Source organism: Myotis brandtii, unplaced genomic scaffold (assembly GCF_000412655.1).
Source record: "Myotis brandtii unplaced genomic scaffold, ASM41265v1 scaffold57, whole genome shotgun sequence".
In the NCBI taxonomy this organism is placed as follows: Eukaryota; Metazoa; Chordata; class Mammalia; order Chiroptera; family Vespertilionidae; genus Myotis; species Myotis brandtii.
Genome location: NW_005370133.1, coordinates 237918 through 255442, shown reverse-complemented (window position 1 = coordinate 255442; position 17525 = coordinate 237918). Strand labels below are relative to the sequence as shown.

Genomic DNA, 17525 nt, shown 5'->3' with positions numbered 1-17525 from the left:
GGGCAATCAGGCCAGCACGCAGAGGCAGTGAGGGGCGATCAGGCCGGCGGGGGAGAGCAGTTAGGGGCAACCAGGCAGGCAGGTAGGTGAGCGATTAGGAGCCAGCAGTCCAGGATTGTGAGAGGGATGTCCCCCGAAGGGTCCTGGATTGGAGAGGGTTCAGGATGGGCTGAGGGGGACACCCCTCCCCCATGCACAAATTTCATGCACCCGGCTTCTAGTTTTATAAATATTTAATGAGCGCTTGCTACATGGCAGACTTTGTTCCAGGTACTAGGAGAATAAGAGCAGTCAGGCCCAGTCCCTCTCCTCACTGAGTTTATAATTTTTCAGTGGAGAAGAAAAGGAAGTAAAACAGACAAAATAATTGCAAGTGTCAGGAAGCAAACAAAAAGAGAAAGAACCTACTTTAAGGGCAATCAAGGAATGACATCTTTGAGTAGACGGATTTAAGCTAAGACCCAATTAAAGGAAGAAAAGAAGTTAGCCATTCAAAGAAGAAACTGCCAAGTCCATGAGAAAATAGCTTTTGGTATGTTAAAAGAAAGTAAAACAGGACCGGTGTCACTGGAGCACAGTAAGTGCAGAGATAGTGACATGAAATTGGAGAAGTAGGCAGGGCCCAGATCAGGCACAACAAAGTAGGAAATCTGGGAAGCCACGGAAATGATTAAAACAGGGAAGTGAAATCGTTTAATTTGTGATTATTCTTACAACAGTATCCAGAATGAATTGGGGTGAAGAGTGTAAGAACAGACGTGGGGAGCTGGTTAGGAGGCTGGTCCAAGTAAGAAGTGATGGTCTGGACTACAGTGGAGGCAGGTGGCCAGTGGAGATGGAGAGAAGGAAGTGGATTCAAAATAAATTTTGGAGGTAGAATCCAGGTAGAATGAGGGAAACCTAAGTGGTGGGGGAAAGGGCAAGGATGATTCAGACTAGCAATGTCAGTTACTGATAAAAAGGAAACATGCAGTGGGAGTACAGGGGATTGAGTTCCATTTTAGGTGCATTAAGTATGAGATGTTTCTGAGACAAGAAGGCAGTTGGACATGAGAGTCTGGAGCTCAGAGGAGAGAGGTCCAGGCTGGAGATAAAATGGAGAGAATCACCAGCATAATGAACATATTTAAATCCATGGAAATTGATAAGCTCACCTTGAGAAAACAAGGGAGAAAGAAGAGCGCCCAGGACAACACCAGAACTCCCTTATCTAGAAATCTGGGAGAGAAGGGAAGCAGAGCCAGTGATGCAAGAAGAAAACCAGTAGAGCACGGTGTCACACAAGCTGACGGGGCAGAAAGAATCTGGAGGGAGGAGTAAACTATGTCCAGCACCTTTGGGATTTGGCAACATGGAGAGCACAGGTGACTTGGACAAAGGCAATTTTAAGTCAGCGGTGGAAGGTAGAAGTCAGATTATAGTGAATTAAAGAGTGAATAGAAGAGGGAAAGAGACAGTGTGGCTCTTTTGAGACATTACTTTTAGGGGAACAATGAAATGGAGTGGTCTTTGGAGAGGAGTGTAGTATCAAAAAGTTTGTTTTTGTTTTAAGGTTAACATACTGAGCATGTTAGCCTGATGATGGTAATGAACCAGGGGAAAGGAGCTACAAGGAGAGAAGTCTTGAGGTGACAGGGGAATGAGATATAGGAAAAGGAGGAGACTTAAGGGAAAGAGGATCAGGTGGGTGTGGTTCTCCACAGGGTTACAGTCTTGAGATGGGAGATGAGGAAGTTTGGGTCTAATGGCTTAGGATTTCGCAACAAAGTAATCAGCTGAGAATGAGGATGAAAGAATGGGTATGGGAAGTCTAAGAAGTTGAAAGCCAGCCTACCAGAGGAATCTTATTCAAGTCATGAACAAGGCATGGAACCTAAGCTCCCGCCATGCTGAAACGTGTGCAGCTCTCAGAGCTCGGAATGCTACTTCACGCTTCCACGCCTTCGCCAGCGCTGCTCCCTATGTCTGGAATACTTCTGTCTTGGCAAACTCCTTTTTATCCTTCAAGACCTAGGCTGAGAAACTACTTTGCTGTGAATCCCTACTAAATGTCAGCTTCTCAAGAGAAGACACCACATCTTTAAAAAAAAAAAAAAATTATATCCCCAGTTCTTGGCACACAATAGGTATTCAGTAAATAGTGACTAAATGAAACAGAAATTACACTGAATTCTCCTTTACCTAAATCCTAATTTTTTCCTGTTCCATTTGGAGCAGAATTGTCTATGGTCACCATCTTCTCTGTCAAAAGTCTGAATGAGCGACCTAAAATCAAATGGCCATGACTAGTCCTCCACCGACCAATTTCATTTCATTAATTCAACTCCTCAGCTTTTATATATATATATTAGAGGCCTGATGCATGAAATTTGTGCAAGAGTAGGCCTTCCTTCCCCCCTGGCTGCCAGCACTGGCTTCCCTCTGACACCCAGGACCCGGGCTTCCCTCCAGCCACTGGCAGGCACCTGATACCCAGGCTTCCCTCACATCCCCAGTTTTGTCCAGAAGGTTGTCCGGTCTAATTAGCATATTACACTTTTATTATTATAGACTAGAACAGCAGTCGCCAACCTTTTGGACCTCACGGACCATCACTGGTCTGTGGACCACTGGTTGGCAACCGGTGGACTAGAGGCCTGGTGCATGAAAATTTGTGCACTCAAGGTAGTCCCGCAGCCCAGCCTGTGCCCTCTCGCAGTCCAGGACCCCTCAGGGGATGTCCACCTGCATGTCCCGCACTGGGGATTGAGCCTGCAACCCAGCATGTGCCCTGACTTAGGCCGGGGGATCAGGCCTAAGATGGCAGTTAGACATCCCTCTGGCAGCCTGGGAACCCTCGGGGAATGTCCAGCTGATGGTGTAGGCCCACTCCCCACGGCCTAAGCCGCCAGTAGGACATCCTTAGCACTGCCGAGGAGGCAGCAGAAGCTCCTGCCAGCACCACTGCGCTCGCAGCCATCAGCCCGGCATGTGGCTGAGTGGAGCTCCCCCAGTGGGAGCACACTGATCACCAAGGGGCAGCTCCTGCGTTGAACGTCTGCCCCCTGGTGATCAGTGCATGTCATAGCGACCGGTCATTCCAGGTCATTCCACTGTTAGGGTAAATTTGCATATTACCCTTTTATTATATAGGATTTTTTATTGATTTCAGAGAGGAAGGGAGAGATAGATAGAAACATCGATGAGAGAGAATCATTGATCTGCTGCCTCCTATGTGCCACCTACTGGGGATTGAGCCCAAAACCCTGGCATGTGCCCTGACCGGGAATCGAACCATGACCTCCTGGTTCATAGGTTGACGCTCAACCACTAAGCCACACTGGTCAGGCGTCTCTTCAGTTTTTCATTATCATTGTACCTTTCTCTAGCTTGCCACTTCCAAATTGTACATGACAAAATAATAACTCATATTAGTAGCACTTTTCAGTGTACAAAATATCTTTTTTTTAAAAATAGACAATAAAAAGTTTTATTGCCTGGCCAGCATGGCTCAGTGGTTGAGCATTGACCTATGAACCAGGAGGTCACAGCTCAATTCCCAGTCAGGGCACATGCCGGGTTGCAGGCTCAATCCCTAGTGCGGGACATGCAGGAGGCAGCCCATCAATGATTCTCTCTCATTATTGATGTTTCTATCTCTCGCTTCTTCTCCCTTCCTCTCTGAAATCAATAAAAATATGTATTTAAAAGAAGGTTTTATTATTCAAAGGTTAATTGGATAAGTTGATTTGTTTATATCCATTTTTGTGAAATATGTTTTTTTAAATACAACCAACTTCTTTGCAAATAGCAGACACATACCACAACTATGATGACCTAGTTTTTGGTGGATAATGTACATGATTAGGCAGAAATAGTGAAGCACACACTTGTACATTAGCTATTAAATTCTCAGTCAAAACTCCCTTTGTGGCCCCTGCTTCTTGATTGATTTCTATCCCCACTTTGTCTTCTACCATCTGGTTGACTTCCTGACCGACTCTCGTCGACTCTGTCTACCTGACTGACATCCCGGCCACTTGGCCAGCCACTCCTCTGTCTAGAATTAAAAGCTGCATTTCCATCATAATATTTTCCCATTTTGGGTAACTTGGGGCACTGAGGTTATCCAGTCTGAATCATGCCACTCTGCCTGTAACCTTTCTGATTCAGCTGTGGGAACATCAAAGCAAACACCTATATTTCCTTTTAGAAGACACATTCTGGTAATTTGGGACAAAGCATTACTACTCAGCTTTTTGTTAAGTTCTTTCCAAGCGCAGCTGACACCCTGTATTTCTTCTGGGCTTTCCAGAGTCATGGTCACAAACCCCTTATCAGAGGTAATCAAAGATCGTAGTTCAAAACTCAAGGCACTGAAGATATGGGCTAATGCTAGAGCCAATGCATCCACAGCCCCTTTCTCTTGTCTCTGAGCTGATGGTTGGAAAAAAGTCAACAACAGTATAAGAAACTGAAGCCAGAGACCTAATGGCATCCATGGTTTTAGATTTAACTAAATCCATTGTAGAAGGAACACCTACAAGTTTAAAAGTAATTCCTACTTTTTGTTCCATGTATCTTAGTTGACCTCTTTCTCTTGGTTGATAAAAACCTATGCAAATCCCTGTCTGGCCAGCTCTACCTGTGTGTCCAGAGCAATGAACATTGGAGTCAACATCCTGTGGAGGAGAACTCTGAATCACCAAGTCAGCCTCAGGAGTGTCCAAACCATGGGCAGCCACATTGGTTGCCACCAAAACTTTAAAACTACCTTCTCTGAAGCCTTTTCGGGTAATTTCTCTTTGTAACTGTGCAATGGGGATGTAAACACTGGACATCCTCCTCTAGTTTATTATCACTTGACTTATGAGTAGAACTATCAAAGGATGACACTCGCTTTGATTTTTTTCATATTCATCAATATCTCCATTTGACAGATCTTTTCTTCTTGAGACTCGGAAAATTCATTTGAAAGTCTGTTATATCCTTCTTCAGTGTCTCCATTTAGCTTCTCTTTCATTTTAGCTTTTTTTTGACTTGGGAGCATCCAGGTCATCTGCAACACCATTTTCTCTTGTTTCGGATTTCTCATCTGAGTCATAATGGTGCCTTGACTTTCTGTATCACTCACTAGCGACGGAGTGAAAGGAAGAGGGGGCAGAGCGGTGCTGGGCCAAAGCTATATCTAAAAAGTATCTTGATTCTTTGTGGGGCAGAGTCCAGACAACAAGTTCCAACAGGTCACAGATATCTCTTTATCTTGTTTTGAAAAGCATATCAAGCTAATGATTAACCATCTTTTCAACCAGCTTAGAAAAAGAGTTAATATATAAAATGTTTTATCAGTATTTTTTGAAAATCCCTATACCTTACAATTTATTGATATGTGCCCTGAGACTGAATATAATAATTTAAACAAACTCAGAAAAGATATTACTCATATTACAGAAGAATGCTCCTCATGATTTCATTCTATACGAAGTTCTTTTAGCAGTAACTAAATTCTGGTTGTCTTTTAATTTGGTTTATACACAAATTTCCTGAAATAAATACAGTACATAAAATATTGGAAGAGACTTTGAAGATTATTTGGTGTATGAATTCCCTCTATGCTTCCTGAAAATTTTCATTCTAAGGCCTAGAATACGGGCACTGTTTCAACAATGTCAAAGATCAGAAGCACAGAAAAGCCAACAAAACAGGAACTTTAAACTCATATAAAGGTTAGAATCTTGATTGCTACCACTTGAAACTCTCTTTAGATAAGTTGTTTTAACTCTGATCATGAATTTCCTCATCTGTAAATAAGATATAAACCTAGGGGGTGTGCTCAGAGCAGGGTGGGTGAAGAAATGGCTCCTCTGTTTACAACCCACCCAACAGGAACTGGGGTCACTGTGACAAGGGGCACAAAATGTGTGGCCTTCCTGTGGACAAACCCCCTACAAGTGTAAAAAAAAAAAAAAGATATAAACCTACCATTTGGGGCTTTTATGGGGATTAAACAAAGAAGTACATGTGAAGCACCTAGCAAGATCCTGGTAAACACTAGGCCAGCCGTGGGCAAACTACGGCCTGCGGGCCGGATCCGGCCCGTTTGAAATGAATAAAACTAAAAAAAAAAAAAAAGACCGTACCCTTTTATGAAATGATGTTTACTTTGAATTTATATTAGTTCACACAAACACTCCATCCATGCTTTTGTTCCGGCCCTCCGGTTCAGTTTAAGAACCCATTGTGGCCCTCGAGTCAAAAAGTTTGCCCACCCCTGCACTAGGCTCTCAAAAAGTGGTTGTTAAAAGAACCATTACAACTGAATAATAAAAAGACAATCCAATTTAAAAATGGCCAGTGTTCTCAGTGGTTAGAACATTGGCCCTCAGACCAAAGGGTCACGGGTTCAATTCCTGGTCAAGGGCATGTATCTGGGTTGTAGGTTCGATCTCCAGCCCCCAGTCTGGGCATGTGAGGGAGGCAGGGAACCCTCCCCTCCTTCACTCTCTCTAAAAATCAATGAAAAAAGTATCCTCAGGTGAGGATAAATAAAATGGCTGAGATCTGAATAGGTATTTCTCCAAAGATATACAAATGGCCAGTTAACACATAAAAAGATGCTCAATATCAGTAGCCATTAGGAGAATGCAAATCAAAACCACAATGAAATACCACTTTGCACCAACTGAGAGCTAAAATAAAAAAGGTAGAGCAAGTCTACCAGCACCATTTTTCCAACAGCATTTGTTCACTTTGTGTTTCTATACCACATTTTGGTAATTCTCATAATATTTCAAACTTTATTATTATTATTATTATTTTATTATTATTTATTATTATACTAGAGGTCTGGGCAACGAAATTCCTGCATGGGTAGGGTCCCTAGGCCTGGCCTGCAATCAGGGCTGATCGGGGCCTTCCTGGTGCTGGCTGGAGTTTTCCTTCCCCAGCTGCCGGCTGACTGCTGCCTGCTGGAGCCTTCCTACGTCTGCGCCGCGCCCAGGTGGTCAGTGCACATCATAGCAAGCGATCGAACTCCCGGTCAAACTCCCAAGGAGACACTTTGCATATTAGCCTTTTATATATATAGAATATATATAGACTTGTTATGGTGATTTGTTAGCAGTGACCTTTGATGTTACTTTTGCACTTGTTTTGGGACACCAGGAACTCCTACTGACCAGCCATAACCCCCTCTTCCTTTCTGTGGGCCTTCCTAGTCCCAGAGACACAACAATATTGAAATTAGCCAATCAATAACCCTACAATGGCCTCTAAGTGTTCATGTGAAAGGAAGAGTCACACATCTCTCACTTTAAATCAAAAGCTAGAAATGATTAAGCTTAGTGAGGAAGGCATGCTGAAAGCCAAGGTAGGCCTCTTTAGCCATACAGCCAACTTGTGAATGCAAAGAAAAAATTCTTGAAGGAAATTAAAAGTGCTACTCCAGTGAACACACGAATTATAAGAAAGCAAAATAGCCTTATTGCTGATATGGAGAAAGTTTTAATGGTCTGGATAGAAGATCAAACTAGCCACAACATTCCCTTAAGCCAAAGCCTAATCCAGAGCCAGGCCCTAACTCTTCAATTCTATGAAGGCTGAGAGAAGTGAGGAAGCTGCAGAAGAAAACTTGGAAGTTAAAGGGAAGTTAGGAGGAGGTATAAGAGGGTGTAAAGGGGATAAATGGTGATGGAATGAGACTTGACTTGGCATGGTGTACACAACAATATACAGATGATGTATCATCGAATTGTACACCTGAAACGTATGTAATTGAATTAACCAATGTCACCCCCAATAAATTCCATTTAAAAAATTGAACAATGGAAGTTAGCAGGAGTTGGTTCATGAGGTTTAAGGAAAGAAGCTATCTCCATAATACAAAAGTACAAGGTGAAGCAGCAAATGCTAATGTAGAAGCTATAGCAAGTTATCCAGAAGCTAAACTAACTAGCGAAGGTGGCTATTTACTAACCAACAGATTTCAATGTAGACGAAACAGCCTTATATTGGAAAAAGATGCCATCTAGGGCCTTCATTAACTAGAGAGAAGTCAATGCCTGGTTTCAAAAGACAGGCTCACTCTCTTGTTAGGAACCAATGTAGCTGGATGACTTTGTTGAAGCCAATGCTCATTTATCATTCCGAAAATCCTAGGGCCCTTAAGAATTATGCTTTAGCCTTAGCTGGTTTGGCTCAGTGGATACAGCATCAGCCTGTGGACTGAAGTGTCCTGGGTTTGATTCCAGTCAAGGGCACATGCACGGGTAGTAGGCTCAATCACCAGTGTGGGGCATGCAGGAGGCAGCTGATCGATGTTTCTCTCTCATCAATGTTTCTAACTCTCTATAAAAATCAATAAAATATATTTAAAAGAATTATGCTACATCTACTTTGACTGTCCTCTGTAGAGAACACCTGAGAAGGCACATGGGCATTTCTTTAATTATTGTCAGCTGAACCCAGTGGAGATGGCAAAACCACGTCCTGGAAACACACTTTGCCAGAGGCAGGAGTGTTGTCAGCTTGACCTTCAGCCCAGGTGTCAGAGGGTAGGTTTTGTTCTTTAAATCCAGCCAAGCACCAGGAATGAATATGATTTGGGTCCACCCAAGAATGCACATAATCTCCTTTGTCTTGACTTTTCATAAAACTTCCTTTTTTTGCTGTATAAAATAAACACGCTCTATTGGCTCTGGGTCCCTGTCTCTCCATCAGAGGACAGTGGTCCCACCAGGCCCCAGCTTTTTCCTTCCATCTCTGTGTCTGTCTCTTTCTTTCATTTTCTCAATCCCCAGCCGCCCCTACTCAGGAATCGGACCACTCTCTACCTGCGCTGGACACGGAGAAGAGAGAAATATTTACAGTCCTCTATAAATGGAACAACAAAGCCTGGATGACAGCACATCTTTATACAACATGGTTTACTGAATATGTTAAGCCTACTATTGAGACATACTGCACAGATAAAAATTCCTTTCAAATATTACCGCTCATTAACAATACACCTGGTCATCCAGGAGCTCTGATGGAAATGTACAGTAAAATTAATGTTTTCATGCCTTCTGACACAATATCCATTCTGTAACCCTTGAATAAAGAAGCAATTTCAACTTTCAAGTTTTATTATTTAAGAAATACATTATGTAAGGTTATATCTGCCATAGATAAGAGATTACTTTGATGGATCTGGGCAAAGGAAACAGAAAACCCTCTGGAAAGAATTCACCATTCTAGATGCCAGCAAGAACATTCATGATTCATGAAAAGAGGTCAAAATATCTACATTAACAATAGTTTGAAAGAAGCTGATTGAACCTCTACAGATGACTTTGAAGGGTTCAAGACTTCAGTGGAAGAAGTAACAGCAGATGTGGTAGAAATAGCAAGAGACATAGAATTAGAAACGGAGCCTGAAGCTTATGATGGAATTACTGAAATCTCATGATAAAACTAATTGATGAGGAGTTGTTTCTTATGAATGAGCAAAGAAAGGGGTTTCTTGCAATGGAACCTACTCCTGGTAAAAATGCTGTAAAGACTGTTGAAATGCAAGAAAGGATTTAGAATTTTAGAATATTTCGTAAACTCAGTTTAAAGCAGTGGCAGGGTTTAGGAAAACTGACTCCAATTTTGAAAGTTCTACTGTGGGTAAAATGCTATCAAACAGCATCACATGCTACAGAGAAATAGTTTGTAAGAGGAAAAGTCAATCTATGTGACAAGCTTCATTTTTGTCTTATTCTAATGATAACCACTTTATTGTAGAGGTCTGGAACTGAACCTGCAATATCTGAGGTATGCCTGAATTACATTTATTCCTATAACATGGATAGACCTCAAATACATTATGCTAAATGAAAGCAGCAGTCACAAAAGGCCACGCTTTTTATGATTTCATTTATATGAAATGTTCAGAATAGGCAAATCCATAGAGACAGAAAGTAGATTAGTGGTTGCCAGCGCCTGCAAGGACAGGGGCTGGGGAGTAACTGCTAATGGGTACATGGTTTCTTTCTGGGGTGATGAAAATGTTCTAAAATTGATTGTGGCGATGATTGCACAACTCTGATACACTAAAAACCACTGAATGTACACTTAAAATGGATGAATTGTGTGGCATATGAATTATGTCTCAATAAAGCTGTTAAAAATGTTTTAAGTGGTTGCTATTTTTCTTAGTGTTTAGGAAGAATATAGAACCCTACACTTTGATCATATCTCCATCTCCAAATCTCACATTTTACCAGCAATCAGTTTGTTCTAATTACAGATGATTGGGCAATGCACATGAGGTCTAGAGAGTAAGGTTCATCTGCAATCAGCAACTCCCCTTGACCTCAGAGCAGGCATGTGGTCCCATCACAAACAGAAATCCAACCCAAAGAGCCAAACTGTGGGTTTCAATGAGTTACGTATGCTCCCCATTCTGAACTAAAAATTAAAGTTCACTTTTTTCAAACCCCTAGGTAATATTTATAATTTAATAATACAACCATTTTCAACCTTTTGACTAGTGACAAAAACCAGAGAAATGGGAAAGAAGAAAGAAAAATGCACAGGGAGATCAGAAATCAACAGTTAATTGAGCAACTACAATGTGTATTTTTCATGTGTTCGTTTTCTAATCCCTGGATGTTATCACTCCTTTCTAACCAGGGAAAGGTTACGTTAGCATGCCCAAAGTGTGTGTGTGTCCACTAAGAAGGCCTAAAAACAAGTAATAAAAACAAGCACTCAGCTAGCAGCTACACTGCGGTTGCGAAATACCATTCTCCACTGAAAGAACCAGGGCTCCTTGGAGAAATGGCTGATCGTAGGGCTGGTGCCTAGAAGTGCAGGATAAGCCTGGAATATCTTCTTGAGCTAGAAAATAAGTACTAAAAAGAAGCATGAGACAACATGAGTCAGCTAGAAGGAACTACCACTGGTCAAAGCAGGACATTTCAAATATCAAAAGAAATGATAATAATGAAATATAACCCTCTAAACGAAATAAGAATTCATGAGTTCACACTGATATATTTATCAACAAATAGATAGAAATAAATTTTAAAGTGGGGGAGAAGAGAAACTCTTCCTTACAGCAGAATGCCACTTAATAAACATAAAGAATGATGACATTAGAAAAAAAAGCATCAAAGGATGCTAAAATGAATGGGTAATAGGTAAAAGTTTGAGGAGGAATAGGATATTTATATAATCTAAAACATCAACACAAATTACTTAAAAACTACAAGAGAAACACAGTCACTTTTCAGAGGAAAACATGGTAGATAGCACTTTAACCAAGTGAACAAAGTTAAAAATCACCGATATAGGACAACCAACATCATGTGCCTCCAGACATGATATGCTAAGAAGGACACAACCTCAGTGGTATTCCTGCAAAAAAAATGTATAACCTGAATCTAATTATGAGAGGATATCAGATAAATGCAAATTGAGGGACGTTCTATTCTTAAAGACTGTACCTATAGCCTGACTGGCATGGCTCAGTGGTTGAGCGTCAACCTATGAACCAGAAGGTCATGGTTCGATTCCAGTCAAGGGCACATGCCCGGGTTGTGGGCTCAATCCCCAGTAGGGGGCATGCAGGAGGCAGCCGATCAATGATTCCCTCTCATCATTGATGTTTCTCTCTCTCTCCCTCTCCCTTCTTCTCAAAAATCAATTTTTTAAAAAGATTTTTTAAAAAAGAATGTACTTATAGTCTTCAAAAAAAATCAAGGTCAATCTTATACTTTCAACAATAAAGAATTATAAAAAAGAATCAAGGTCAAGATATACAAAGAAAGAAAGGCTAAAAGATTACTTCAGATTAAAGGAAACTAAAGAGACGTGACAGATAAATGCATTCAGGGTCCTGGAATGGATTCTGGCCAAAGAGGATAAAAAGAAAGCTTATAGTGTCTTTTATAAAGATATTATTAGGACAGTTGTCAAACTGTGAATATGTTCTTTGGATTATGTATAAATGTTAAATTTCCTGATTTATTAACTATACTGTGGTTAAATAAGAGAATGTCCTTATACAGTTTTTTTAAATATATTTTATTGATTTTTTACAGAGAGGAAGGGAGAGAGATAGAGAGTTAGAAACATCGATGAGAGAGAAACATCGATCAGCTGCCTCCTGCACACTCCCTATTGGGGATGTGCCTGCAACCAAGGTACATGCCCTTGACTGGAATCGAACCTGAGACCCTTCAGTCCGTTCTAGCCACTGAGCCAAACCGGTTAGGGCAAGAATGTCCTTATACAGTTTTTAGAAATGCCCACTGAAATGTTTATAAAGGAGCATGTCGTCTCCAATTTTCTTAAATATTTCAGAAAAATATGCATATATCTCTAAATATATAGAGAGACAAAATGATAAAGCAAATGGGGCAAAATATAAACAATTGGTGAATCTGAATACAAGGTATATGGGAATTCCTTGTATCATTCTTGTAATTTTTCCTGTATGAAGTTATGTCAAAAAAAGGGTTCTAGTTAAAATGAAAGTTAGAAAATGAAAAAGCCAACCACCTACAATCACACCATTCCAACAAGTTTCCTAGATTCATTTTTTTACATTGCTCTTCAAGTCCTTGTTTATGAGCATACATATACCGTTGTAATCATTTTGTGGACAATTTTTACTTCTAACTTTTAACTTCTTGTATCACTTAGGCTTTTTACCTGTTGAGTTAAGCTTCCAAGCTAATTAGATAATTTTCCACACAAAAACACACACAGAGCAATCCAAATAGGCCTCAACCCAGGAATGAACAAACCGTGGTACATCCATACAAATGGAATACCACTCAGCAATAAAAGCAACAATTTACTTAGACACACAATAACATGGATGAATCTCAAGTGTAATATGTTAATACATTGTTTGCGGGTAGTTTTTATCGCGCGCTAACAGGTGGCTCTACTTCTTACAGTCAACGTAAAACGTATAAATACGTTTCCTGCATACAATGTGTTTTAAGTGAAAGAAAGGCCTTTTGATCCTATTCCCAGGATATTCTGGAAAGGGGCTGGAATGTAGGGAGAAAGGTCAGCTATTAAGTGAACAAGGAATTTTGGGGGATGATGAAACTGTTCTATATCTTGATTATAGTGGTAGTTATATGACTGTATATGTTTGTCAAAATTTGCAGAACTGTGCACTAAAAAAGGATGACTTCTACTGTAAGTTATACCTAATTTAAAAGTGGAAAAACAAAACAAAGTTAGATTTTTAAAATAAGTTTCATTTAAAATTGGTCTAAATTAAAGGGAAGAAAAGTTAATGCAAATTCAAAATTGGTCTAAATTAAAGGGAAGAAAAGTTAATTGTAAATTAAATGCAACTGATCATAGTTCTTAAATATGACCTCTCCTCTTCATTTTCAGAGTTCCTGTTGCAGCGCTAAACATTTCTTTTCTTTTTTTTTTTTGTTAAACCTCGCCCAAGGGTTTTTTTTTCATTGATTTTTAGGGGGGGGGGGGGGTAGAGAGAAAAAACATTGATGTGAAAGAGACACACTGATTGGTTGCCTCCTGCACATGCCCAGACTGGGCTGGGAATCCAACCTGCAACCCAGATATGTGACCTCGGTGCGTGGGCCAACACTATAACCACTTAGACACACTGGCCAGAACAGCACTAAACATTTATTATCCATACTACTATAACTGCCTCCTAAGGATCCCTGGCTTTTGGTCTCTACCATTCAACTCAAAATAATGCCAGACTGATTTATCTAAAACATAATATAATCACATAAACTTCTGCTAAAACTTATACTCTGTAGGATAAGTTCCAAACTCCGGAGCATAGCATTTGAATTATTTCAAAATCATGATCCAATCTACTGTTTTCTATACACACTGATCTCTGCCCTCTACCCAAATACAGACAAGAATCTACTCTCCACCCACACAGCACAGCTACTCACTAAACCTCCTTATATTTTCAAATATCTGTACAGATCTGGAATGCCCTTCCTTTATCCTTCTTCTGGGCAATCCTAGTAATGCCAATTCAAATTTAGGTTTTCAACATAATGCCCTGGCTGGTATGGTTCAGTGGTTATAGTGCTGGCCAAAGCATTGGCCCTGGGCCCACACACTGAAGGGTGTTGGGATCAATTCTCAGTCAAGAGCATGTGCCTGGCTTGCAGGTTCAATCCTCAGCCAGGTTGGGCATGTGCAGGAGATAGCTAATTGATGTTTCTCTCTGGCTTCCTTCCACTCTATCTCTGAAAAAAAAATAAAAAATCAATGGAAAAATAGCCCCAGGTAAGGAAAATAGCCTGGGGTAAGGATTAACAAAACAATAAAACAAAAAATTCCTTCCTCTGGGCTACTAAAACATTTTGAAAAAAAGTATGTCTGCCTTCTCCCCACCTCTCTGAGGAGCCTAAGCATGTAGCAGTTGCTCTATCAACATTAGCTAAATGAGAAACTAAGCAAATGAGATCATGTGTAATGGGTACCTTAAAATGACCTTGTTTAAAACCAAACTACAACCACATTTTAAAACTATATTTGGCCCTAGTTGGTACTGACTCAGTGGATAGAGCATCGGCCTTCAGACTGAAGGGTCCAGGGTTTGATTCTGGTCAAGGGCATATGCCTGGGTTGCGGGTTCCATCCCTAGTAGGGGGCCTGGAAGAGGCAGCCGATCTGTTTCTCTCTCTCCCTCTCTCTCTCCCTTCCTCTCTGAAATCAATAAAATATATATTTTTTTAAAACTATATTTGCACCATCAGAATTAGAATTGTTTTTCCATCTTTGGCCTCTGGAGTGAGCTACGTTTTTGTCACTAAAACTATCAATATCTTTAAGTATTTCAAACCAAATTTTTGTCATTAATATATATTTTCCTTTTTTCTTGTCATTATTATCTAGATTTGTTTTTTATACTTCTGCCTCCCCAGAAATATTAATCGTGGTTACTGTGAACAATCTATATCTCAATATTTTGTCTCCTAAAAATAAAAAATAAAATGAGAATTCCATGTTTAAAATATAATTTATTGCTTCCAAATCATAACCTTATATTTTGAGCAAATCCAATAGCTACATTAATATTCTGACTCTGGTAGTTCTTTATAGTTTGGCTTTCACTGAGGGTTTTCAACTCCAAATCTGAATTAGATGGAATTGCCAAGGACAGTGCAGAGCAAATGAATTAGATTTGGGAGGAAACTTAAATTCAACTTAACATCTTTTTATTTGATTTGACTCAATAAACATTTAACCACTGGGAGAGAGATCCTCAGGTGGGAAGAAGTCAGTCACAGTGTTAGGCCTCAAGGATTTCATATAAGAAAGGAGATAAAAACAAACTAGATATACTGCAACTAAACCAAATTGGATGGGGACCCAAGAGGTACAAAGTGCTGTGGATATTTAAAGGGAGATGGGCCTTAAAAGAAAGAATTTTCTCAACAGAAATGGTATTCCAGGCAGAAAAAGAAGAGTGACAGGACAGAGAGGATACACTCAAGAGCTTGCAAAACATCAGGACATAAGGAATTCTGTTCATGGTGTTGCATATCTCGTAGAACCAAAGTATGAATAAATAATTACCAAGAATTTCAGGAAAATAAAAAGGAACCAATTAGTGTTGAAAGCTACAGCAGGACTAACGAGATTAAGTATGAAAACTAAAGACGAGGACATGTGACAATTTCATAATCAGATCACGGGTGGCCTTACCCGACCTCAGTGATGAGGTCAGAAAGTAGACTGCAAGATATGTCAGCACGAAAAACAAAGGTAGCTCAATATAAAAGGCTCATCATGGAACGGAATCAAGGGAAGGAGAAAAACAGACTGTTTTAGGCTTCAGACCTGAACCTGCTTGCGAAAGAGGGAAAGGAGTCAGTGGAAAGGCAAAGATGGAGGATTCAAAAGGGAGGAGAGGGTATAAGTTTTCGCAACGAAGTTACAGAGAGAGTTGTTGGAAAGAAAAACATGAAAGAGGAAAGCTGGGCCTTGGAACCGAAGAGGGACTTTTTCCTCCAGGAAAGAGCACTTCTCAGAGAGAAGAGCAAGTCAGTTGAGGGATCCTGAAAGGCTTGGGGGGGGAAGTGCTTAGAGATTTGAGGAGCACGGGCATTTGACAAGGACAGGAAGAAAGTCAGCAAAAGGCAAAGGAAGGATTCTAGCAGCAGTGAGGGCTTAGCTGGGTTAAGAGATAAATTTGCCGAGGTCCAAGCAGCATGTTTGGTGACTTTCTCCAAACAAGCGCAGAAGCCTGGGAAGCTGTGGGGAGAAAGCACGTTGTGGGAAAGGAACCCAAAAAGTGCCCAAATTACTCGGGTTGGCAGGGCTGAGACCAGCGCCCAGCCAGCGCCGGCTTCTAGCTCAGCACTCTCTTGACTATGCTGAGAATACATTTTCCCAGGCTGGTGAAGTTTAAAGCTCGTGGCCGGTTTAAAGTTTTAAAGCTGTGCTTTAAAGCAATGCAATGAGGTACTTACTCTTTGAGTACTAAGACAATAAAATTAGGACTTTACCCACGTGAACCGAAATTAGCTGTGAAAGGTCGGAAGGATTCACTGCCCGACAAAACCCACGACGACACTTACCTGGCAGCTTCAGGGAAACCCATCCTATAGATCGTGACAATGGCAGCTCCTCCTAAGCCCAAATTGTGCTGCAGAGCAACCTTTGCCCCAGGAACTTGTCTCTTCCCGGCTTCCCCTCGCAGCTGCCAGCAGAGCTCCGCGCACTGAGCCAGGCCTGGCGAGTCAAACACAGAGCAGTCAGATTCCGTTGCTTTAGAAAAGCTGCCCCGCCCTAACCGGTTTGGCTCAGTGGATAGAGCGTTGGCCTGCGGACTGAAAGGTCCCGGGTTCGATTCCGGTCAAGGGCATGTACCTTGGTTGCGGGCAAATCCCCAAGTGGGGGTGTGCAGGAGGCAGCTGATTGATGTTTCTCTCTCATATCGATGTTTCTAACTCTCTATTCCTCTCCCTTCCTCTCTGTAAAAAATCAATACAATAAACTTTAAAAAAAAAAAAAAAGAAAGAAAAGAAAAGCTGCCCCCACAGCCTGCCTCCTTAAGCCAGACCAGGGCTAACTAACATTTAATTGTGACTTTTAATCGAAGCATTTAATTAAGCCGAAGCATTTAATTAAGCCCAGACAGCGTTTACTTAAATAACTTCTCTTAAAAGCACTAATGGTTTTGCACCTATTTTTCTTTTCTTAAGTAATCTCTCTATTTGCACAATATGCAGGCTTAAGAAATTCTCTGCACTCTATATTTATCCAACTTATGTTTTTCTGGACAGGCTGAAAGAGAAAACAATGAATATAAAGTTCTCTAGCCCAAGCAAAACAGCATAAGGATAATTTTACTAATTTTACCATTTTTATGTATCAGAAGAAAATAATCTAGGATTTGGGGGTTCATGTTCCCTAAAAAACTTAGCTGGTATGGAGAATTTTCCTATTATTTTCCCCAATTAGTTTGAAGTATGGTAGCAATCATCTCAGGTAGAAACTATAGTTTAACTTTAACCCTGCTGTTTGGCTTCTGTACCTATTTGCTT

At 40.7% G+C, this 17525-nt stretch overlaps 1 protein-coding gene across 2 annotated transcripts in view; it reads right to left on the bottom strand.

Moving 5' to 3' along the window:
• SCP2 (sterol carrier protein 2) overlaps window positions 1–17525 on the bottom strand; it is a 108359-nt gene that overhangs the window by 23170 nt on the left and 67664 nt on the right. For both annotated transcript variants that reach the window (XM_014549759.1, XM_014549760.1), the window contains exon 12: window positions 16557–16710. In XM_014549759.1, the coding sequence (XP_014405245.1) occupies window positions 16557–16710 (154 nt within the window). The remainder of the gene's footprint in view (window positions 1–16556; window positions 16711–17525) is intronic.